Raw genomic sequence first — 24824 nt, forward strand, 5'->3', positions numbered from 1 at the left:
ACATCACGAATAATCGGGAATATGCAGATTAAAACCACAATGAGATATTATGTCATACCTGTCAGAACAGCTATTATTGAAAAGATGAAAAACAGGTATTGACAAGGATGTGGAGAAAAGGGAACCCCTGTATACTGTTGGTGGGAATGTAAATTAGTATAGCCATTTGGAAAATGGTATGGAGGCTTCTCAAAAAATTAAAATAGAACTACCATATGCTCCAGCAATTCCAATACTGGATATACATCCAAAGAAAATGAAATCAGCATGTCGAAGAGATGACTGCACTCTTATGGAATAAACCTAAGTGTTCACCAGTGGATGAATGGACAAAGAAACAATGGAATATATACACAATAGAATACTGTTCAGCTTTTAAAAAGAAAGATATCTTGTCATTTGCAACATGGATCAACCTGGAGGACACTGTATTATGTGAAATAAGCCAGGCACAGAAAGACAAATGCCGCTTAATCTCACTGATATGTGGAATCAAAAAAAGCCAAACTCATAGAAACAAAATACAATAGTGGTTACCAGAGGCTGGAGGATTAGAGAGATGTTGACCAAAAAAGAAAACATAAATAAAGCACTGAAAATTAAACATCTTTATGAATAACATTTTATTCATTACATTATTTTTATAGTCTAGATTATCAGAAAAACAGATCCAAGAGTAAACATTTTATGAGTTTTAGTTCAGGTTATCAAATTAGTCACAAACTATTAGCATTTGCAGCGCTATCAGAAACATATAAGGATGCCCATTTATACACTTGTAAGCAGTGTATATAATTATTAAAAAATAGGGGAAATAATCTATGGGTTCATAAACCTTTGTAGCAACCTTGATAAATTATCAAATATTTGAAATTTGCTTACTATTTCCTTTTTGCCAAGAACAAAAGGACCTATAAAATACTTACTTTCTCAGTGTTTGCTGTCCCCTCCATGTGGGTGTCCGGGCTGGCCACTGGGAAGCCCTGGGACCTTTTTTCTTTGGTGTGAGGAGGGAGGGGGTCATCACCACAATTGAACTGACTCACTTTTGAACAGCAATTCACACTGTACAAAATATTCTGCATTCTCTCATTTGACCCTCACAGCGATCCTGTTTTCATTTTAACGACGAGAACTTTAAGGCTCAAAGGAGTTTTAGGACAGACTCAAGCCATTTAGATGGTGGAAAACAAAGCTAAAACAGAGTTCAGGTTTTCTGTTCCCAAGGGCGATGCCATTTCCATATTGTCAGGTTGGAGGGGGGCCAAGACAGACAGGAGGTGTTTAAGCCCAGGCTGAATCAACCAACTAAATGCAGAATAAGACAACATATGGAGTCAGAGTCAGCCTGACCTAAACTTGAACCTTGTCTCTGCCACTTACAATCTAAGGGATCCTCGGCTAGTTACTGCCTGCTCTGGGCTTCAGAGACTGAGTCCACGGGGCTGCATGAGGGAAGTGCTGTTTTACAAAGGCCCTCACAATGAAATGCTCTGCAGATCGAGTGGCTCCAACACCTCCTCTCACTCCTAAATTCTCCAGGGGAGACTGTCACAGTTCAGCATTACGCACTGATTAGCATCTCACTTCAGAAGCCAGGGCCTGAAACACTGGGCAGCTAAAAAGTAAGTATCTTTCTGCTGTAATTTCTCATAGCAAGTAACACTTTCTGTTCTTCATAGTTTTACAACAGTAAATGGGAATTGTCACTGAGGACTTCTGACAGATGAATGCACAGCGAACAAATGCCATGTGTATTGTGGAGTCCGATACCTTGCAAACCTCAAAGAAGGCATCAGCGAGAGCAAAATTAAAATTGTATACCTCTATCTCAGCATGAGAAAAACTCCCTTGCTGCTATTTTTTTTTTTTTTCTTCTTTTTCTTTTTTGAGACAAAGTCTCGCTCTGTCGCCCAGGCTGGAGTGCAGTGGCACGATCTCGGCTCACTGCAACCTCTGCCTACCAGGTTCCAGCGATCCTCCTGTCTCAGCCTCTGGAGTAGGTGGAATTGCAGGCATGCACCACCACACCAAGCTAATTTTTATATTTTTAGTAGACGGGGTTTCATCACGTTGGCCAGGCTGGTCTCAAACTCCTAGGCTCAAGTGATCGGCCCACCTCGGTCTCCCAAAGTGCTGCCTGCGCTCAGCCTCACTTGCTTCTTTGAAGTGGGTTCCCACTACTTCTTTATGATTTAGCCTAAAGCAGGGGAACATTTCCTTTATCCTTTGCTTTGGAGACATCTACTACAATACACACATCTTAAACCGCAATGGCAGTTCCATGCATTTGGTTTCTCTGGAGGAGAAATAAAAACTTTGCAGTAATGACTGCCACCTTGTGGTCAAACATAAAACTTCCACTAGGAAAAATAGACTTCAATGCTAGTAAAGGCTTCACCCGCTAAACACTGGGAATCCTGTGTGGCCGCTAAAATTTTGGTATATTGTATAATTTATATATTTTCCTGGAACATTTTGATTGCATATGCTATATTGATTGGGTTCCAAATCTGTTCCAGGTTAATTTCTCATTTTACTCTACCATAACATGATCTAATTGTTGATGAGATCTTTGCTTATACTCACCAGAATTTCCTTTTACAGATCAAATTCCCCTGAGTTAGGTATGAGATACTTCTTTATTTGCTTCGGCAGTAGTAACTTGGAACCACTGCTGCTGCAAGACCAGGCTAAGCTCACTAAATACCAGTTGACTGCTTGACTCAAAGGTTACCAGCTGGTGAAGATGACCTAACCTCATGTCATAGGAAACCATGTGATCTTTGGCTCAGGCCCTAGGAAGGAGATCTGAGCGGTCACCTGGCTCTGCGGCTTGACCCGTGGTGTTCATGGTGGTGTTCAGGAGGCTGGCACTTGAAACCCTGGCGGGCAACCAGTATCAGCTACCAGCTATCCCTCTGAAGCCTGTAGCAGTAACTCCACTCCTCTATTCCAAGAAAAGAGCCCAACAAGGGGGTGAGGGCAGGGGAGGGGCTGTACGCTGGCAAAGTGCCCAGCAAAGGAAGGGCTTCAAGGCTACCCCAGGGAGCAGTGTGGGGCAGGGAGAACTGGAGCTCCAGGGGAACCAAGGACCGGCCCAGCAGAGGGAAAGAAGAGGATGGGGGCAGGAGCAGCATGGGCTCCAGGGCCATCAGGAGTCACTGAGGACCAATGAGGAGCAGAGGGGAAGGGAGAGGAGTGCAGGGGAGTCGAGGCCCATGAAGCCATTAGCTGCCTCCCCAGTTTTTTTTCTCTTGATAACGCTGGAGTGGCGTGGGAGTCCACGCCATGTATCTCCTTCAGTGCATCCTGTCACCAAGCTCCCAGACTTCTCTGCTCCACCCATTCTCCAGGCTGCACGTGTCCCTCCCAACACAGATTTGAATACAAGTGATCCTGAAACACACGAAAACACCCAGCTTCAGTCACAGCTAGAGGAATGCAAGTTAGAACTTCAAATATACCATTTTTCTAACCTCTCAGATGACCCAAATGACAGATAGCATGCCGTGATGGGAAGGCGGGGGAAATGCATCTTCTCACTCAAGCTTTGGGAGTGTGAATTTAGAGACGCAGCCCAGCAAGTAGGGAAGAGCCTGCCTGTACTCTGCCGTCAGACCACCTGGCTTCAAATCCTCTCTGCCACTTCGGAACTAAGCTTCTTTGTACCTACGTTTTCTCCTTGTGAAATGGGGTTATAATAACAGAACTTATTTCAGAGGGTTACTGTAAGGATTAAATGAGATAACAGACATAAAGCACTTAGAACAATGTGTGGCATATGAACAATAAAATGTTCGCTATCTTTAACCACAATGGAGGAGAGGGGCAATTGGACTCAATCAAAATGTGAAATGCATATACCCTTTGACCAAGCAATACTACTACTAATAACGTGTCATACAGAAACACCAGCATAAGCACACAAAGACAAAAGTATAAGGGGACTCACTGCAACAGTGATTGAAATAAAAGACTAGGAACATAATACATAGCAACAGAGGAGGACAAGTTAAATTAATTATGTCATGTTCTAAAATGGAGTACTATGCAACCATTAAAAATGAGGCAGCTTGGTATATAGAAATACAAAACAATTTCCAATGTATACTATTAATATTATGTCTTAAAAAAAATAAAGTGGCCAGGTACAGTGGCTCATGCCTGTAATCCCAGAACTTTGAGAGACTGAGGTGGATGGATTGCTTTAGCCCAGGAGTTTGAGAGCAGCCTGGGAAACATGGCAAAACCCCATCTCTACAAAAAATACAAAAATTAGCCAGGTGTGGTGGCATGTGCCTGTAAGTCCCAGTTTCTCAGGGGGATGAGGTGGGAGAATCGCTTTAGCCTGGGAGCTTGACGCTGCAGTGAGCCATAACCATCACAGCACTCCAGCCTGGGTGACGAAGTGAGACCCTGTCTCAAAAAATAGATTAATTAAATTTTAAAAATACAGAATCATAGGCAAAGTAAACTATTATTTGTGTTTTTTAAAGATAAATATGTATGCATATGTGTGCTGTTATATATGCTTTTGTGTACAGAAAATTCTCTCAAAGGCTATAAATAAAATGAGCAATAATTGTTTCTTTCAGAGAAAGGATATGAATATTTGGAGGATACTTATATTACCTATTGCAAGAAATTAGATTTTCATAGTTAAAACATACAACCTGATATGTCATTCCTCCGCTTCAACTTCTTCCATGACTTTCCATTGCTCTCAGGACTAAACTCAAACCCCTTAACGCAGCCTGCAAGGATCTTCGTGGCCTGGCCCTGGCCCACCTCGGCTGCCTCAGTTCTCACCAGGCCCCTCTTCAACCTCAATATGCTGCGTGTGCTGAGCCTCCTTCACACCGGATGCTCTGTCTCACCAGCAGACCTATGGTGTGCTGTTGACGCTGTATGACATATTCGCCTTCATTCTCTGCCTAACTAATTCTAACTCACTCACCTGGTCCCAGCATGGCTTTACCTCCCCTAGAGGTGTATTGCCAGCCTCCCTGACCGGGTCAGATGCCCCTATCCCATTCCCATGGAATCCCCTACTTCCTTGATGGTGGCACAGGTCAGGAACATGCCCAGAATTCACTCTCCCAGAATGTTTTTTGACAGCAAGATTCTGACACCTCTGTACAGACCCTCCCTCTTGGTGCCTTCTCCAAGGCCATTTTCCCTCTTCATTGATACCAGAAGCCCAATTTTGAGCCTGATTCTAAATAGAAGCAGAATGTCCTGCGCCAGGGGCTGAATCAAGGTTGGTGTGAACCAATCATGGTCTGCCAGCTTATCTTGGCCTGATATTTGCTCTTGCAGCCTCCTTGCTAAGGGCATGATATGGTTTGGCTGTGTGTCCCCACCCAAATCTCATGTTGAACTGGAATCTCTAATGTTGAGGGAAGGGCCTGGTGGCAGGTGACCGGATCACGAGGCAGATTTCCCTCTTGCTGTTCTCATGATAGCGAGGTCTCATGAGATCCGGCTGTTTAAAAGCGTGTAGCATTTCCCCTTTGCTCTCTCTCTCTCCTGCTGTCATGTGAAGCCCTGCTTGCTTCTCCTTCACCCTTCCACTATGATTCTGTTTCTTGAGGCCTCCCCAGCCATGCCTCCTGTATGGCCTGTGGAACCGGGAGTCAATTAAACATTTTTTTCTTCATAAGTTACCCAGTCTCATGTAGTTCTTTGTAGCAATGTGAGAACAGACATACAGGGCAGTTGACCCAAGTCTAGGAAAGATCTTCCCTCCCTGAAAAAAGGAGACTGGCTATGAAGCCCTTCGGCCCCTGCCCTTGTGCTTTCTGCTTTGCTATCATGCCAAGGTGTGGCATCTAGGGCTGCAACAAATACCTTGGGACCCCAAGGGAAAGACATGCCCAATGTCACTGAGCAACAAATCCAACCACAGTACTGTTATCATCAGACTTCTCATTATGTGAAACAAGTAAAAAGTTTACTAATGGACCAAACCCATCTTTTCTATTTATTGTTTAATCCACCGCTGGTCAAGTGTTCCATTAACTATAGCCAGAAACATTCCTAAATGCGTACCATTATAGGGCAGACAGATTCAATTCCTAAGACCAGTCCATGGTTTCAGGCAAAGGGACACTGCTAAAGCCAGCAGCAATGCCCTGGGATGTTCCTAATCAAGGACCCTCTCTGGGTCCTCTCAGACCCCTCTTCTAAACTCCTGTGCCCAGGTCAGAATCAGCCCAGCATTTAGGAGCAGAGTCACAGCCAAATTCATCAAGATAATCAGCCCATGGCATTTTCTCTGTTCTTAGATTTCTGTAACCTTCACTCACCTAGAGAAGATTTATGTATGATGACCTTTTCAATCCTGGGACACACAACCCTCACAGTGTTCCTTCCCCGGACGGCACAAAGGAAGGGGTGAATTCATAAGCTTCCATTTTTCCTCCAGAGGTTGTCAGAAGTCACCAATACCTCCATATGACCCTGCCTTGGGAGCCCATCCCCCAAAATTTCTGATACTCAACTTTACGAAATCTCCAGTATCTTATTGTCTCAGCTCTTTAAGAAAAGAGGCTGTTGGTGCAGTGAATGTGATTCATACTTACAGGGGTCTGAAAGCAGCAGAACAACTGAGTGAGAAAGGGGTGATTGCGGGCCAGAGATAGGATCCTTTTCTCGGTCATGGTGCATTCCACATCATCATCCTGCAGAATCACGTCCTTCTTTAGCACCTTCACAGCATAGAGGTCTCCTGTTTCTTTTATTCTTGCAAGCATCACCTATGGCAAAGCAAAAGGAGGGAGCATGAGAGAGTCCTCTTGGGGATCTTAGGGTGTGTGCAAACAAGGGAAAGACAGAATGGCACATGTGAAATGTGAGTATGTGTGTGTGTGTGCGTGAATACACAGCATGCTTACTTCAACCCAAACAGTTAAAGCCAAGACTCACCTTCCCAAAACTCCCCTTCCCCAACACTCGGATGAACTCAAAGTTGTCGATACCAAGTCGGCTGGAAGAATTAACCCCAATCCCGTTTCCTTCTTTGCTGCTCTCCTTTCCCTGTCGTCTTAGGGTCGATCTGGAAACGAGTTTCTGAAAGAGTAAGAACACAAAATTGCAGCAGGAGCATGGAGCACCCATGCACAAAGAAGACCTTACTGGCTGGGAGCAGTCTCACCCCCAGTATAACGCGGGAGAAAGATCAATTCAGCTTGACGGATGATTGGTTCTGCCACTCGAAGCTCCCTCAGTATCAGCTTCTGAATCTGTGCTTACTGCTTTGTGTGAAAGGTCAATTAAAAATACATCTAAGCCGTGGAGTTACAGTTAGCGCTCAAGTGGAAGTGCATGGAAACACCAATGCCTTGCGTGGTCCCTCGGGTGCCTTCTGCGGTGGCTTTCCATAGGAAGGTCCGATTCCATGAGCGCCACCTAGTGTCCACTTTTTACAGAGAGCAGTTTTCATGTCTGCTCAGAGATTCAAGCATCATTCAGCACCAGGACACGAATGAAGCAACGTTTTTAATCAATATTTTAAATTATATAGGATAAATAAAAGTTCAATGTGAATAGAACAATGATCAAAAGCATGAAGAATAAAAATTTAAATACCTAAAATCTCACCAGCCCCCTGCCAAAGATATCTATATCTATGTATAAATAACACACACATGTTTTTATACTTGGTTAATTTTTAAAAAAGTAATAAAATTATTGTTTCATAACATACGTTTGTATTTAAAAATTTGTCATGGGTATTTTTCATGCCTTTAAATATCTTTCAAGCACATGAGTTCTAATGGCTATTCAATATCCATTTCATGGATATCTCACAATGTATTAATTCCTCTGCTATTAGAAAGATGAGGCATCTCCCATTTTTCACCATAATAAATAAGACCATAGTGAATACACTTCATGCAAATCTTCAAAACAGAGTAATTAAGGGTCTAGCTCTCAAGCAAGCTGCCTGGATTCAATAACAGCTCTGCAACCTAACCTGTGACCCTGAGCAAGTTACCTACCCAGCCTATCCCTGCCTCAGTTTCCTCTTCTGACAAAGAGAAGGTTAAAGCATCTGCCACGTGAGTCATTAGGAGGCCTAGATGAACAAATGCATATAAAGCACTTAGATTGGTGCCTGGCACATTTAATAAACTTAAGCTGTACTGTCATTATCATCATCCAGTTTCTTAAGATAACTTCCTGCAAATGGAATTCCTTGTGCCAAAGTGCTAACTTTGAAGACTTCTGATACACAGCCAACTTGCCATCTACAAAGACTGAACAATCTACAGTCCTACCAGCATGAGAATTCTAGTTTCAACACAATGAATGGAAAGTAAGTGTGGCTGCCTCAGTTGGCTTTCCAATTCCATCCTACTGAGTACCTGAGGATGTTGCTACCTAAAGGCAAGGTGACTTTTGCAGGTGGCCCACCTTGAGACATTTATAAGATAAGCTACCACTAGACAACAGATCAAAAGTCTAACATCCAGCCAGGTGCCAGATATCATGGATTAAGGATAGTTGATTCAAATGACAAGTGCATTGCCCATTCCTGAAGATCGTGCTGCACGGCCTTATCTTATTCCGACTGTATCTTAGAAGCCCTAGTTCAGGCTGACATCTTTAATCTCTGCTCTTCAGGGATAACTGCGCCATGCATTAGCAATCCCCGCACAATACTGGCATTCTGCCTGCCTACTCACAAGACAGACAGACCAGATTTCAAATACATTTTTTTTTACCATGATTTAACTCATTCATCTAAATCACATGTAACAGTCATTGCTGACTTAGTATGATCTAATATAAAGATTAAAATGTTTATCATAGTGGCAATTCATAAATTGTCAATAAAAGTCCCTGATCTACCAGACAGGAGTCTTTCAGTAAAAAGGAAATGAGGTGCTTGGTGCTGACATTTTCAGGATTACCAAGAATCTCACAGTGATGGCACTTCCCTTCCTCAGTACCCAGAGATTAGTTAGTTAAGTTGATAATTTTCCTGAACTGGACACCAAGCTACACCGTTCAGATGTTACAGCCATGGCTATTTCCCATCTCTAGACACTGACCAGGAAGGCAGCAGTAAGACATGGGCTTGGGAAGCAGCCAAGGCTCAACTCGATGACAGCAGGTGGAGGTCATTCAGGGAGAGTGCTGACAAAAACATGTGCACTGCAACTGACACAACTCCACCCACTCCTGAGAGTCCAGAGGGAGGGACTCCTGTCTCTTGCTGAATGTGAGTGATAAATTCACAATCCATAAACAAAACCTGCAGAACTGCTGGACTCCAGGGCTGTGCAGAGCCTCAGAGATCTTCAAGTTGAACCCCTTTAGAGGTGAGGATGCTGACGCCCATAGTTACTGGTCACCTGTCCTGCCTGGTCATCAGCCAAGAGCATAACCCAGGATCCTGCGTTTTAGGCTTTCACCAGACCACAGTGACAGGAAGCTGACTTTAAAAAAGAAAAGAGAGGCCAGGCGTGGCAGCTCATGCCTGTAATCCCAGCACTTTGGGAAGCCAAGGCGGGCGGATCACTTGAGATGAGAAGTTTGAGACCAGCCTGGCCAACATGGAGAAACCCCCTCTCTAATAAAAATACAAAAATTAGCCGGGCGTGGTAGTGGGCACCTGTAATCCCAGCTACTCGGGAGGCTAAGGCAGAAGAATTGCTTGAACCTGGGAGGTGGAGGTTGCAGTGAGCCAAGATCACTGCACTCCAGGCTGGGTGACAAAGCGAGACTCTATCTCAAAGAATAAGTAGAAAAAAGAAAAAAGGGGGAAAAAAAGGAAAAGAAAGAAAAATGTCCTTCTTCTACTTTCTATTACTTGTTGCCCATGCTCATTATTTCTTGTCATATAACTGTAACTACAATCTTATCTGTGAAACAAATTGCTATTAAAAATGTGATTTTAGCCAGACACAGTGGTTCACACCTGTGTAATCCCAACACTTTGGGAGGCCAAAGCGGGAGGATCACTTGAGCCCAGGAATTTGAGACCAGCCTGCACAATAAAGTGAAACTCCATCTCTACAAAAAAAAAATTAAAAATTAGCCTGACATACTGGCACACACCTGCAGTCCCAGCTACTCGGAAGGCTGAGGTAGAAGGATCACTTGAGCCTGGGCAGTCGAGGCTGCACAGAACCGTAATTGTGCCACTGCACTCCAGTCTGGGTGACAGAGGAAGACCCCATCTCAAAAAGGAAGGCAGGCAGGCAGGAAGGCAGGAAGGCAGGAAGGAAGGAAGGAAGGAAGGAAGGAAGGAAGGAGGGAGGGAGGGAGGGAGGGAGGGAGAAAGGAGAGAGAGAGAGAGAGAGAGAGAGAGAGAGAGAGAGAGAGAAGAGGGGAGGGGAGGGGAGGGGAGGGGAGAGGAGAAGAGAAGAGAGGAGAGACAAAGAGGAGAGAGACAGAAAGAGAAAGAGAGAGGGAAAGAGAGAAAAAGAAAGGGAGAGATAAAGAAAGAAAGAAAAAGGAAAAGAAAAGAAAAGAAAGGAAAAGAAAAGAAAAGGAAAAGGAAAAGAAAAAGAAAGGCAGGCAGAAAGGCAGTAAGTCTGTTGATTGTATTTGCTTAGATTAGGAACTTTGATGAGACCACATGCTCTCATTTGGGCTCACCACATCTGAACAACTTCTAAATTACGATACATGGAAAAAAAGTCTCACCGAGGTTGGAGAAATATTTCCGGGTTGGAGACCCATCCCCGCCAGGGTCTTGGCGAGCTCCACCGCATTTACCCCACAGTTAGGGGCCACGTTCGCTTGACATCGAATGTGCACATTCATTTTACATACTAGAGGGAAGAGGAAAACAGAATCCATGTTCAGAAAGGAACCAAGTCAACACGTGCTGCAACAGAGAACTTTAATAGCCTGAAAGATTATGACAGAGGAATTATACCAGCTGAACAGTATCATTTTCTCATAAAATTAAGCTCACACTAATAACAGTTCCTGACATTTTATCTGTTTCTGTTTTCTGGAGAAGCAGAAAGCCAGGCATACTAAAGAATAATAGATTTTAAATACATTTTTTTCACCATGATTTGATGAAACCCATTCATCTAAATCACATGTAACAGTCACTACTGACTTAGTAAGTTCTAATATAAAGATTAAAATGTTTATCATAGCATCAATTCACAGGCAATTAAATAACAAAGAATCATGTCAACTGTATTTTTTTCTGTCTCTCAACAGTGAAATAAAAGGTAGCAGTTTGAATGCCACATGTAGATCACTGTTCAAACAGGATGGAAATGGTGTTTCTACCAGAAAAACCTCTATCTGCAGCTTTCTTTCTCAGTATTGTGGTTGGGCAGCCCTCACAGCACAGAGATGGGCATCCTGTGAGCCTGTGGTTCTCAGCATTTGCAGCGTGTGGTTCTAACTGCTTCACAGTGGGGAAACGCAACTTTTAAAACTTTTTGAAGGTCAGAGTACAAATGGCAGTTGAAGAGGCGAGCAAAGCAAGCTAAGCTCCCAGGGCACAGGAAGCTGCCTGGGGACGATGAAGGATCTGAGGCGTTGTCAGCTGGAATAAATTCTGAGACAGTTTTCTGACATGGGCCCCGCTGATGGGAGGTGAAACTGAAGCGACAAGCAACACATTCCCGTTTTATGGAGTCAGTCCATCTTGGAAGCACACACAGAGCCAGGTTTTGTGGGGCCCGAATTTACATAATTTAGGAAGCCCTCTTTAAGAAAAAGAACATCAAATCAAGTAGAGGGCTTTGGAAGGTGCCCTTGAGAGAGAGGAGCCCTGAGACTTCATTAGCTTCATGGGAAACCTCCCCTCTCAGGAAGACAGGTGTAAGACACACGAGCCCACAGAAGCCTTTCAAAACCACCATGTGACCATAAAAGCAAAAATCACAGGGGCCGGATCGCCGCAGGTGTGCTACCCTCAGGCCACCAGGGAAGAGGACAATGCAGATGAGCCCCATGCGTGGCTCTGCACATTAGCAACAACCATGCAAGGCAGAAAGGGACTTCCCACTGGGCATCCAGACCCAGGTGAGATCATCACGCTAAGATCAAGCTGCACCTGGACCAACGCCCTACAAGTTATCCACGAGCTGGCTACCGTTTTGGTTTTATGAGAAAAAAATTATTAAATGGTGTTCTCCAGAGATAGAAGAATGTACCCTTCTTAAAGACAAGTGACTGGTCCCTTTTTGTTGACAGAAGCAGGCTGCATAAGTCCAAGCAGTCAATGGAAGTTGTCTGGCTATACTCAATGCCAATTCTACCTCCCCATTGCTCTCCTCAACTGGCAACTTGGGGTGTGTCTGATAAGGAAGGCGTCAGGTGCACCCCACGGCAGACAGATCATTACATTTCCATGCGAGATGGCTCAAGGCCAACAGCTCCCTAACTGCTAGCAAGACAGGGATCAGCTCTCATCTGCTCAGAGCCTTTGCTAGGGTCAAAGCTCCAAACTCTCACTCCACTAGGCACAGCTGGTCAGATCCAAGCTCACAAGCAAGGCTTTATCTTCCTTCATTCTACCCCTGTCTCCAATCTCTATCAGAGTCCTCTTTCACAAGACCCAGGGCAGCTCTTTTTATGCTGTGACAACTCAATTCCTGCTGATTTCTGGTGAGATCATCAGATCCATTCTCCTGCCATTTCTTACTCTTAATCCAACCTTCTCATCTGGCCATCTTACCTCCTTACCTCCTCCTACCTTCCATTTCTTTGAAATTTTTATTTATTTATTTTCTTTTTAGTGTCTCACCTCACTCAATCATCTTCCATTTCTGACTAAGATCCCATCTTTTTCTCTTCCAGACACCTACTAAAATACAGTGTCTGGCCTGTATTTGTCAGCTAGCGAGCTAGATCATTGAATGTAACATTTGACTTCATGTCCTGTGGTTAGAAAATGTTGGCATCATATGAAGTTCTCTTTACATGCCTGACAAGAAACACGTAAGTTTAAAATGACTAAGATGTTAATTTACAACATATCTAAAATCATCGGTTCTAGGACACATTCTGAGCTCACAGAATTCTGAAAGCTTGGGGCATAGTGTTCCCATGAAGAGGTGGGTACCCAGCACCTCAGCATCTCACTTTTACACTGAAGTCCTTGTCGCATTATTCCCCAGAGCAGTGAGCCACAGTGATCGCAGAATGTTGGCACTTTGTAGTTGTGGATGCTGAACTTGTGTGGGATGTTGATCCCGAACCTCTGTTCTGCAATCTGTAAAAAAGGAAATAAAGGGACAAGTGCTAAAATGTCATACCAACATCTTTTGTAAAAACTGTAATAGGAGCCCATCAAATGCAAAGTGTTACTATGACACCTGAGCTAGGTATATTATTTTACTGTACTCGGCCCTGATTAATTACTCAGGTCTTACTAACCAGACTAAACACATTTTCTAATGAACAGGACAAGACAGAAATGTGGGAAACACATTTTAGATCATTCGCCATTTTGAGAAATAGAAATTAATATTTTCACTTCATCTTTCATATTCAGGCCATATTTCTCTCCTTGCCAATTCCCTAACACCCCCATCTATTTTCCAGAACCCTTTAACTTCAGGATTAAATGGGTCTTTTACGCACTATATATACTTGCTATCACTATAAGTTCTTCCAGACATTGTGTCACGGGGGGAAAAATAAAGAGACTCAGAAGCCATGGAACCACAGAAGGAATTTATTCCAAAGTGACATTAAAGTAACTACTTATTCAGTCCTTCCAGCCTTTCTTTGCCTGGCATTTGCAATCTGACAATCTGAGTTAAATCTCAGTTTCCAGCAAATAATTCCACTAGGCATGTACTCTGCAGTTCATAGCACAATTTGATGCTATAACAACAGACCCATGCATGACAAGGAGTAGGTTAATCATTACTCCTCTTGAAACTTCTCCGGCCTCTTTCTTGGAAAAGCTGTGGTTTATACCTCTTTAGCAATCCTATATGTGTACTGTAAAGAACCATTGTGTTCCAGAGTCATTCTTCCAATGCGTCTGCAAACCTACTGCTAAGTGTCAGCAACACTCCATTTGCTTTTACCTCCAGAATTTAAAATGTATGCCTGTTGCAGATGAATGCAATATGAGTGGCAAGAATGATGCTGAAGCTTACACACACACACACACACACACACACACACAGAGAGAGAGAGAGAGAGAGAGAGAGAGACATCTTCCCTGAAATTTCTTAAGAGGCTGGAGAAAGCCAGCAATCTTTTTACTTAAGAAGTGTAATTTACAGTTATTAACATATGTATCACATCAATTTTATGTTGTTTAACTTACAAAAACTGTGTGAGGGTAACACTGATCCTGTTTTAAGACTGAGGCAAAGAGAGATTGTAGGCCTTGCCTCAGCTCATAGAGAAGATGGCTAACAGAGGCTGGATTCAGCATTCAAATCCAGGCTGTCAGATGCCAAGTTCAGGGCTCCTTTCACTCTGCCAAAAGTCTCTCTAAATGAGTAGAATCAATCCATATAGCTTATACCCAGCCAACCACTAATGGGGTCCTCGCAAAGGAGGGATGATGCCACATAAGTACAGAAATACAAATGCCATAATTAAAAAAAAGAGAGAGAGAGAAATTTCTATTCTAATACCACCCTTGGCTTCAAAGAATGTGGAAGGGAAATGGCAGGGGGAGGAAAGCAGAGGCTGGGGGACGGGGAGAAGGAAAGGGGGAGGAAAGGAGGGAGGGAGGGAGGGAGATGGCGGCACACAGCACACACAATATACATACACACTTAATCAGCAAACTGCTATCCTCTTACCTTTGAATCCACTTTGTTAATATTGTTTTGGCAAGTACAGGCTGTAACAATTAGATGATGGCAGCGTTTATGGACGACACAGGTGCACACTAGGAAATTAAATCCAGCAATTATACATTGATCAGAAGCTCACAGTCCAGCCAGTTACAGCAGAGTCAACCAGGGTTGCACCGTGCCAACAAGACTAGACTCGTCTGGCCCACATGACAGCAGCTGGTACGCCCATCCTTCCTATCGCCTTTGCCACCATCCTAACACAGACCTTTGCTCAGGCTCAAACTATCCATTATCAAGTCCTGGACTTATTTCTTCCTTCCTGACTTTATTCCATCCTGCACCCACCACCAGAGGACTCTTCTAACACTCTAGTCCTGTCCCCATAATCAAAAACCTTCCATGGTAATTCACTGCTGATCAACAAAGTTCAAATATCCCACCCAGGTTCCAGGCCCTCCAGAGGCTGCCCCAAGCTGCCTGTCACCTTTCTTCTATGGGATCTACTTGTTCCAGTAAAAACTACATGGGTTGCTCTTCCTGGAGCACATCTGCACCCTTCCAACAAACTATCAATGCCCTTTCCTCTCCCTGGGATATCTTTTTTGCCTATCAACTAACTAAATCTTAAGTTTAGGACAAGATGTAACTCAAAAAATGTCTCTTCCATGAAAATACTCTACCCCTACCCGCACTTCTAGACTGAAACCACCTGCCCTCCTCTGATCTCCCACAACCCTTAGCCTGCCCCCTCATTTCAAACCTTCCACCCAGCCTTGTAATGCCCTCCGAATTCCCTGCATGACGCCTTGAACAGAGGAGGCATTCAGTAAATGTTTGCTGAATGGCTTAATCAACTGTTGAAATATTTAGAACTTTCTGAATAACGTTTTTTTCATTCTCATCTAGGTAAGTGATACAGCACAGATAGTCAAGCTTGTCATCAAAGGATAAACACACGCAATGAAGCAGTATAAAAATATATATCATCTTAAGATCTTTCAAGACATGTGGAAGGTTTTAGGATTAACTACATAAGGAGAGGTGACATGTCAGCAAATAGCATTATACCTTAAAACAAATTTAGCTTTCATCAGATTCAGTTCTCAGGAGAACCAAATTGAAAGTGCCCAGAGAACTGGTTTTTTTATATGAGGGGATCTCAAAACCATCCTTTACACAGAAAGACTTTATTTTTTGAGGTATTTGGTTTTTTCCTGGTTAGCTTGGTAAAGGCTTACCAATTAATCTTTTCAAAGAATCAGCATTTGATTTCATGGATTTTTTTCTGTTGTTTTCCTATTTTCAACTTCACTGATGTCTGTTCTAATTGTATTATTTCTTTTCTTATGCTCACTTGAGGCTTAAATTTATCTTCCTTCTTTAGTTTCCTAAGTGGAAATTTCAAATCTTGGTTTTAGATCTTTCTTCTTTCCTACTTTATGCATTTAATGATATACATTCCTATCTGAGCACTGCTTTTGCTGTATCACACATATTTTTATAAGTTATATTTTCATTTTCACTTGACTCAAAATATTTTTTATGTTCTCTTGAGTCTTCTTCTTTGACCCATGTGTTACTTAGAATGTGACGTTTAACCTTCAAATATTTGGGGGTTTTCCAGCTATCTTACAGTTATTGATTTCTAGTTTAATTCCATTGTGGTCTAAGAAGATACTGTTTATGGTTTCTCTTGTTTTAAATTTGGTAAGGTATGTTTTATGGCCCAGAATGTGGTCTATGTTGGTAAATGTTCCTTGTGAGCCCGAGAAGAATGTGAAAACTGCTGTTTTTGGATGGAGTATTCTATAAATGTCAATTTCACCTAGTTGTGATAATGCTGTTTAGATCACCTATATCCCTATTGATTTTCTGCCTGCTGGATCTATCAGTTACTGAGATATCGAAGTCTCCAACTATAGAAGTGGATTTGTTCATGCCTCCTTGTGATTCTATCAGTTTGTCTCATGTATTTTGATGCCTGTTGTTAGGTACATACATACATGTTAAAAATTGTTATGTACTACTACACTGGTCTTTAAATAAAACAAAACTTAAATAAAAACATTAAGTTTTCTTGGAAAACTGACCCTTTTGTTGCTGTCCCCTCTTTATTCCTGATAATTTTCCTTGTTCTGAAGTCTGCTCTGTCTGAAATACCTATGCCAGTTTGCTTTTGATCAGCGTTAGAATGGCATACCTCTCTCCAACCAGACATTTGGTTTTATACGCCTTAGGGAGATATCACCAAAGTAGTGTCTGCATGTCTCCTAACTAATAGTCTTTACTGCTCTTTACATAGCAGGTGACCCACTGAAAATCAGGCCATCAAATATCCAGGCACTATACGCCAAAGTGAAAAAGAAAATAACAATAGAGATGTATCATACATCCCATGTTTTAAACTCAAAACCATAATCTTGTTTATTCAGAGCTTCTCAACTTATCTTGGTGTGCATAAGATGGGCTACCACGCACTGCAGGGCATATTCCTGTGCTCGCAGGCCCACGCCACAAAGGGATAGTGATTCCGGCTTGTGAACTGTCTTTTCACTTGGGACTGAGATTAACAGCATACAGGTCAATTACTGCTGTCATATTGATTATACATTTGTTTTTTTCCGAACTTTGAAAGTTCAGTGGAATTGTTCATACATAGTAAAGTCAAAATTAGATACAACAGCATGTCGTATTCAGTTCATCCAAGGGAAGTAATGTTTTACCTCACCTCTTCCAGAAGAGAAGGTGAGATTTTCTTATCCACATGTAGGCTACTGCTCTAGGATATGTGGTGCCATTTTATCAATCATCCACATAGTGAAACGGGTCCCATGTGTATAAGCTATGTGATGATACTCATGCCAAAGGTTAAGGGGGACCCAAATGACAGGTAAGCCTGATTGGCCCGGCCACATCACCGGACTGAGGGCTCTTCATCCATTCCTGCCATTGTATTTAATTCCAATTATGCTAGAAACAGCAGTACACTGGTTTCCTCTTAGATTGTGAAAAATAAATGTAACATGTAGTAACTTACAAGATCACTGACAGCTTAACTTTGAACATTTCTTACTTTTTTTTTGAAATCATAAAATTTCAAAAAACAACTTGGAAAATAGCTTATGTTCCCTGAAAAAGAGAAAACAACCGTGTGCTACTTTTCACCCCTAACAATTATCAATAGGATTGTAAAAAACAAAAGTGTACCTTCAAAATTTAAGAGTATGCTCACAAAATCACATTACCGTTTAGTACTCTCATGTTATTGCAGAGACAAAACTTTAAACAATGAAACTTTATTAGGTAGCCTGGCTTTAGAAATAAAAACATCCTCTCTACATTGTATAAAATATGGCCAAGATCTAACCAAACTGTATCTACTAGGGGGCTTCCTTTGACCTACAGAGAGTTATTTATCACGAAACTAAGGGAAGAGACTCTGTTTTCTCTTGGTATAATCATTTTTTAAACATAGGAACAAAATGAAACATGGTTTTAAAAACGTTTCCTTACCTTGGCACTGATAACCCTGTTTCCCAAACACTCCCCTGTTGAAGAGAAGAAAACTACCATCAGTCAAATATTTCAGCAATAAGCCTCTTATAGTCCTTAAGGAAAACAAATTTCATCCTCTCCTCCTTTATGAAAACTACAATTTCAGGGAAGAAGCAAAGATGATGTGCTTTCTGAGCCATTGTTTGTTACTATGAGACAAAGAAAAAACCATGTGATAGATTAGAATGTGCTGTATGATACAAATGGGTGGATCACAACCATTCCCATTCCATCTGCCTCCACGGCAATTTCCTAAGTCCTCAGTGGCAATAAATCCTCATCTGTACGTGTGATTAAGCCTTGGCCTGAGGAGTTCCCACCTTATTCTCTCTCACATAAAGATGTACAGATGCTGAAGTAAACAGACACAGATACACTGTGGAAATGCACAGATGAGTCTACTGCAGCTGCCTGTCCCAGGGGACCTGCCCTTGTCCCTGTGTCCATATCACCCCTGGAGTCCACAGGTGGGCAGAGGTGCCGCCACAATATACCCTTCAGGCTCACCACTTCCATCTTTGTCTCTCCTGAATATATTCTATGGGTGATGGTGATGGTAATATTGGAAGTATTATCATTCTCATGAACAAAGACCACAGTAACTAAGCCCATAGGATGTGCCAGGCACTGGGCCAAGCGGCTGATATATACTGTTTCATTTAATCCTCACAAAAAGCCATGGGAGGCAGCACACAAAATAACATGGTTAAGAGCACAGACTCTGAAGCCAGAAGGCCTGATCCTTTGAGCCACAGTTTCCTCATCCATAAAAGGGACTAATGATAACAGTTCCTACTGCACAGGGCTCTAATGAAGATTAAAAGTTGTAATATAAAATGCTCAGAATAGTGCCTGGCCCTTTAAGTACTATATGAAAGTTTATTATACAAGTAAAATAAGATTGTTGTCTCTATTTTGCAAATGAAGAGACATTGACAGGCTACATAACTTGCCTAAGTCACACACCCAGTTGGTGATGAGACTGGATGTCAGAGTCCATACTCTTAACCATATATATTAATATATACACCAATATTTTAAGTGTATGTGAGAGAGACAGTATGAGTGTGAGGGTGTGTGGGTGTGGGGGAGGGAGGCGTTAAAGGTTAGTTGGGTGCAGTTAATGTTTCTTTGGTGGAAAAAAGTCAGTGAAATGATCAAATAAGTTTCCATTACAAATGTCAGTTCAGGTCAGGGGCCATCACCACTAATGCCTACAGGGGCCTAGCAGGTCATGTAAAAGAAACAGAAAGGTGTGACATGAAATACACTGCAACACGCAAGCACCCTTAGGTCACAAGTGAGAGAACCATGGAGAGGTGGGGCTGCGGCTAAGTCGAGCGCAGCCTGATGCAAAGAGGAAACATGAGCTCAAAAACACCAGGGCTGCTAATTCCCCCCTCCCCCCCAAAAAAAGTAATAGAATTTTTTTCCTAAATACAATAAATGTTATGACACATTTGTTGGCTTCACATCTATAGCCAGTTTAGGGTCTCAAAACTTGTTTCTTGATTAAAAATGTCAGAAGTATTAACTAGCCCTAGGTTCTGACTGTTGAAGATACAAAATCCAAAGTAATCACAGAAACCAAAATACAAAGTAATTGATCAACATTCAGAAACTGCTCTGACCCAAGGGCTTCTGCCTTCATTAAACAAAATAATTAAAGCTGACAACAAAAACATAGATCTCCTTTCATGCTACCAAACTGTTTTCTCCTTCTGAGATGGGTGTCTGAGGGCATCTTGCTTTCTTCCCTTTCCAAATAAATATGCTTAATTTATCATTAAAGATAACTACTGCTTAAATTTGTTTTACATTTGCCACTGCGACTGAGACTTAAGCTTCAGTTGCATATCTAGTAAGATATTGCCCCAAATCTCTAGAATTTCTCAATGTTGAATCATCTTAGTTACTAATTGCCAGGGATTAGATTATAGTATATGATCACTGAAGGCTATTATCTTCTGCTACATACCAAGAAGCTGAAGACTACTTTGTGTTTAGTTTTCTTGCAACCATGAATTTCCATAAGTCATTATGTGACTCATGCCTTCTTAAAGCAATACTGTTGATTATTCTTTCGTCCTTAGGGGCTGATTATCCAATTTACTGATTGTCTATTTATTGACTTGTTAGCTTTTTTCTCTGATTTATGCTTTTTGACCAGTTTAGGATTCATTAGCATCTTTACCAAGATGATTTTAAAAAGAAATAATATCTAAAATTTGGATCTGTAAATTATTTAGATGTTTTTGCAATGGAGATTTAAATTACTGGATCAACATATTAGAGTAAGAGGCAAAAATCAGATCCCAAAAGAATTCTTAAATAATCATGCATTCTGCTGAAGTCATACATAATCAGAGGAAGCCTATTAGAGAGAAGCTCTGAGGAGGACGGAAGTCAGGGAACTCCTTACCAGATAAACTCCCTGCAGTGAGAGCAGTAGGTGGGCTGCCTCAGATAGGTGGCCATGAACTTGTGTCCATTGATCTGGTGGACTCGCCTTCGCATAGCCCTTTGGCGCTTCCTGGTAAAATGTTTGAAGATCCGGTCTCTCTGGAGAGTAGCTATATATTAAAAGGAAGGAAAAAAAGAATAAGATGTAAGGAACCTAATGCACCTAATAGATGAGAAAGTTTGATAGTTCAAGTACTCCCCAAATTATTTTTTCTTTCTTCAAGATCTAAAACATACCCCCCAAAATCATTATGGTTTCCTAATAGGACTCTTGTTTTTTTTTTTTTTTTTTAAGACAGGATCTCATATTGTCACCCAAGTTGAAGTGCAGTGGCTCAATCACGGCTTACTGCAGCCTCGAACTCTCAGGCCCAAGTGATGCTCCTACCTCAGCATCTCAAGGTGCTGGGACTTCAGGCATGCACCACCATACCCAGCTAATTAAAAAAAATCTTTTTTTATAGAGATGGAGGTCTCACTATGATGCCACAGCTGATCTACAACTCCCAGGTTCAGGTGATCCTTCTGTCTTGGCCTCCCAAAGTTCTGGGATTACAAGTCTGTGTCACCACACCCAGTCATGTGGCTTTTTAAGGTTAGACCTATGCAAACCCCTGAGATGACCACTGCCGGGTTATAACTGGCTATCATGGGCCAATCTCTTGCAGCACAGACCAAGGGTTTCCCAGGGTTCTGACAGGGCAGTATGTGACATCAACATGGTCTCCTAGCTCCAGTCTGGCTGTCTGTGACCTCACGTCTATCTATGGGCTGTAAGCATTTCTCATTATTCTTCTTTAATTCTGGTATCCTCGCACACTGAATGGGGGAATCGCCCACAGCACAGACTATGAGAGCTCTGTCCAAAAGCCATTGGTACAGGACCACCTCTGCTAACCTGGAATAGGTAGCAATTAGCCTGGAATAGGTGCAAAATTCTTTTTCTAACCTCATGCCTTTAAAACAGTGGTTTCTAATCTGAGGACTCTGAAACTGCATCATTATGTCTTCCAAATAATTATACTAGAAGTTTTCTAGTGTATGCAGAGACTTGTGATTAATAAAATATAGCTTATTTCCTCAATAATGCTTTAATCATTGAAACAAAGGAAATTTAAGAAATCATGAAAGAATAATTTGCTAAAAAAATTTTAAACCCTGGAAGAGACAGAAGATTTCAAAGATAATCCCAGATACCTGTTAAAAAGGAAATTATAGAACAATAAGAAAACACAGAAAAATATTATACTCCTAGGATAAGATAAGGATAATAAAATTTGGCCGGGTACAGTGGCTCGTGTCTATAATACCAACACCTTGGGAGGCTGAGGCAGGAGGACTGCTTCAGTCCAGGAGTTCAAGGCCACCCTGGACAATATAGTGGCCTGTCTCTTAAAAAAAATTTAAAAAGGGATAATAAACTCTAAAGCCATCAAAAGTTCACAGATTTGCAATTTAAGAAATTTAAACTTCTATCTGGCAAAAAAATACAAAGCAGAAAGTTGAAAGAAATAAACTGAGGAGAGGACTTATAACACATGACAAAGGGTTACTATTTATAATACACAGACATCAATTAAAAAAAAGATGAACAATCCAGTAAAAATGGGGCAGAGGATGTGAAGCGGCAATTCCTAAAACTGTAAGTGCAAACAGCCAATAACCATGCCAAGATGTCCAATCCTACCCAAGACGGACACATAAGAACCAGAAACTAAATCACATTTTTACCTCTTAGGTTGGCAAATACTTAAAAGGATTGCTAAAGTGTCCTTTTTCACAAGGACGAAGTGAAACAGGCACCCCCATCCTGTTGGTAGGAGTATAAACCGGGCTCCAGTCCTGGCCCTGCTACACCGGCTCTCTTTTTCTTGCTAAGCCTCAGGGTTCCCATCTAGAAACCAGGTGGCCCCTTCCTCCTAGGGTTTTCCCAAGGACTGAATCAGGTAACACATTCAAAGAGCTTAGCACAAAGCTAGGCACATCGCAGCATTAAAAAAAAAAAAAAAAAAAAAATTGCAGTTATTTAGGGCAAGCGCAGTGGCTTACATCTTTAATTCCAGAAATTTGGGAGGCTGAGGTGGGAGATCACTTGAGCCTAGGAGCTGGAGACCAGTCTGGGCAACATAGTGAAACTCTTTTTCTACCAAAAAAAAAAAAAAAAAAGCCAAGTGTGCGCCTGTGGTCTCAGCTACTAGGGAGAAGCACTTGAGCCCAGGAGGTTGAGGCTACAGTGAGCCATGATTGCACCTCTGCACTTCAGCTGGGCAACAGAGCAAGACCTTCTCTCAAAAAAAAAAAAAAAAAGAAAGAAAAAAAAGAAAAGAAAAGCAAGAAAAAAAGTAATTATTTCAATAATAATTTTTGTGGAGACCAATGTGACAACACCTGTCAAAGAAATTGGAGTCTACTCAATAGATCTCAAAGAGTGAAATGCAGAAAGAGTCTTTCTGAATTTGGCTAAGACACCAACATCTTCAGAGATTTCAGCACAGTTAAAATCATACCTGCCTCACTTTTTGTTTGGAGGTAGGTGTAATCTTTGGCAAACAGCCTAGTTACTTTCCTTCTTAAGTTTCCCATATGTCTCAAGAAGATAAAGATGCCCCTGTCATCCACCCTGTGGGAACAGTGTCATAACCAATATCCTGACAGGTTCTAAGGACTGCATAAGAACATAAGTTACTACACTACACTGCCTTCTTCCATGCATGATACTTCTAGAAGTCATTTAGAAACCACGAAGTGAACAGATTTTAACATTCCTTTGCTTGCAGATGACAAAATTAGGCTAATGGTATCACTCTCTATCTAGCCTCTGTTTTCACCAGCCTGAGACCCAGCTCAATACTGGCCAAAGCAAAACTTGTATTGAATTATTAATAGTAAACACTTATCATACATAGATGCAAATTAAGTTCTCCCTGAGGATCTAATTACCAAGAATGAACTTTTTTAATCCCTTAATACTACAAAGATTCGTTAAAATGCCAGTTCACTTACATGTTTACTATTTCATGAATTGAATCCTATTTTTTTTCTTAACAGCTATTGCCACTGCAATTTTCCAGTTGATTCCTTATAACCAGAGGAGGATTCAGGAAAAAACTGCATGCCAATCATTTCTTGCTGCCTTCACTCCTGACTTTTCACCTTCTTAAACTGTCCTTCCCTCTTTTCTTCCAACCATTAAGAGTTAAATTAGACTTAACCTATCTGCCTCGGAGCTTGAGCAACCTCCCCCAAATCCTAAAGCTGGGTGACATGCTAACCCACTGTTCCCACAGCAGCCTGGGAGCGCACCTCAATCTGTTCTCTCACAACCTGGGGCCGTGTCTCTTTCACTCCTGCCCCAGGCACGTCCCATGCACTATTATACAGCGACATGGACAAACTTCACTCTGCCCTTTTACATTATTTTGCACATGTGCCTCTTTGTTTAGAAAACAAACATACACACTCACGCACCTACACACACACCTGGGAGTTTGCAAGACATTTAGTCACATAAAGAAAACTGGGGCCCCCATGGCTTCCAATGACTTTCAGTCACCATGTTCTAGACTGCTGCCATGAACAAAAGGAAACAGCTCTCCTCTTGCACTCTTTTTGCCTACAGACTCCAACCCCACTTCACCATCGGAATGCAAAGGGAACTTCCTCATTGTTTGCACTGCCTCCTGTTTACTTAGGACTGAGTTAAAAGGACTCAAAACACGCTACTGAATACTATGGTGCTTAAATCAACCAGGGCTTTGAGAAATCTCTCAGATCATATTTTAGTTAGACACGTCAGGCAACCCTAACATGCTCTGCAGCAAAAACTTGCATCACAACTTCTGTTCGGCGCCTTAGGTGCTCAATGGCTCTAAATAAATAGGAAGCTGGCTCTGTGCCCCGGCACAAAAATTCACATTCCAGTCTCCAGAGGGGTGCTGGCCTGGAGCCCTGATCTGCCTCACCAGGAGTGGGTTTTGAAAAGCCACCCATCCACAGGGTACAGAGTAATTATGTCAAATATAATGAAGATTAACTATTCTAAACTGA

The 24824-nt window shown here is 42.0% G+C and overlaps 1 protein-coding gene across 3 annotated transcripts in view; it reads right to left on the reverse strand.

Annotated features, from left to right (window-relative positions):
- PRKCH (protein kinase C eta) overlaps positions 1 to 24824 on the reverse strand; it is a 232817-nt gene that overhangs the window by 87323 nt on the left and 120670 nt on the right. For all 3 annotated transcript variants that reach the window (XM_003901894.5, XM_021941880.2, XM_021941881.2), the window contains exons 3-9: positions 20737 to 20887; positions 18273 to 18307; positions 14763 to 14851; positions 13075 to 13204; positions 10663 to 10790; positions 6931 to 7074; positions 6588 to 6761 (exon numbers count right to left, since the gene is read on the reverse strand). In XM_003901894.5, the coding sequence (XP_003901943.2) occupies positions 6588 to 6761; positions 6931 to 7074; positions 10663 to 10790; positions 13075 to 13204; positions 14763 to 14851; positions 18273 to 18307; positions 20737 to 20887 (851 nt within the window). The remainder of the gene's footprint in view (positions 1 to 6587; positions 6762 to 6930; positions 7075 to 10662; positions 10791 to 13074; positions 13205 to 14762; positions 14852 to 18272; positions 18308 to 20736; positions 20888 to 24824) is intronic.

The sequence above is a fragment of the Papio anubis genome, chromosome 7 (genome assembly GCF_008728515.1).
Source record: "Papio anubis isolate 15944 chromosome 7, Panubis1.0, whole genome shotgun sequence".
Taxonomy (NCBI): Eukaryota; Metazoa; Chordata; class Mammalia; order Primates; family Cercopithecidae; genus Papio; species Papio anubis.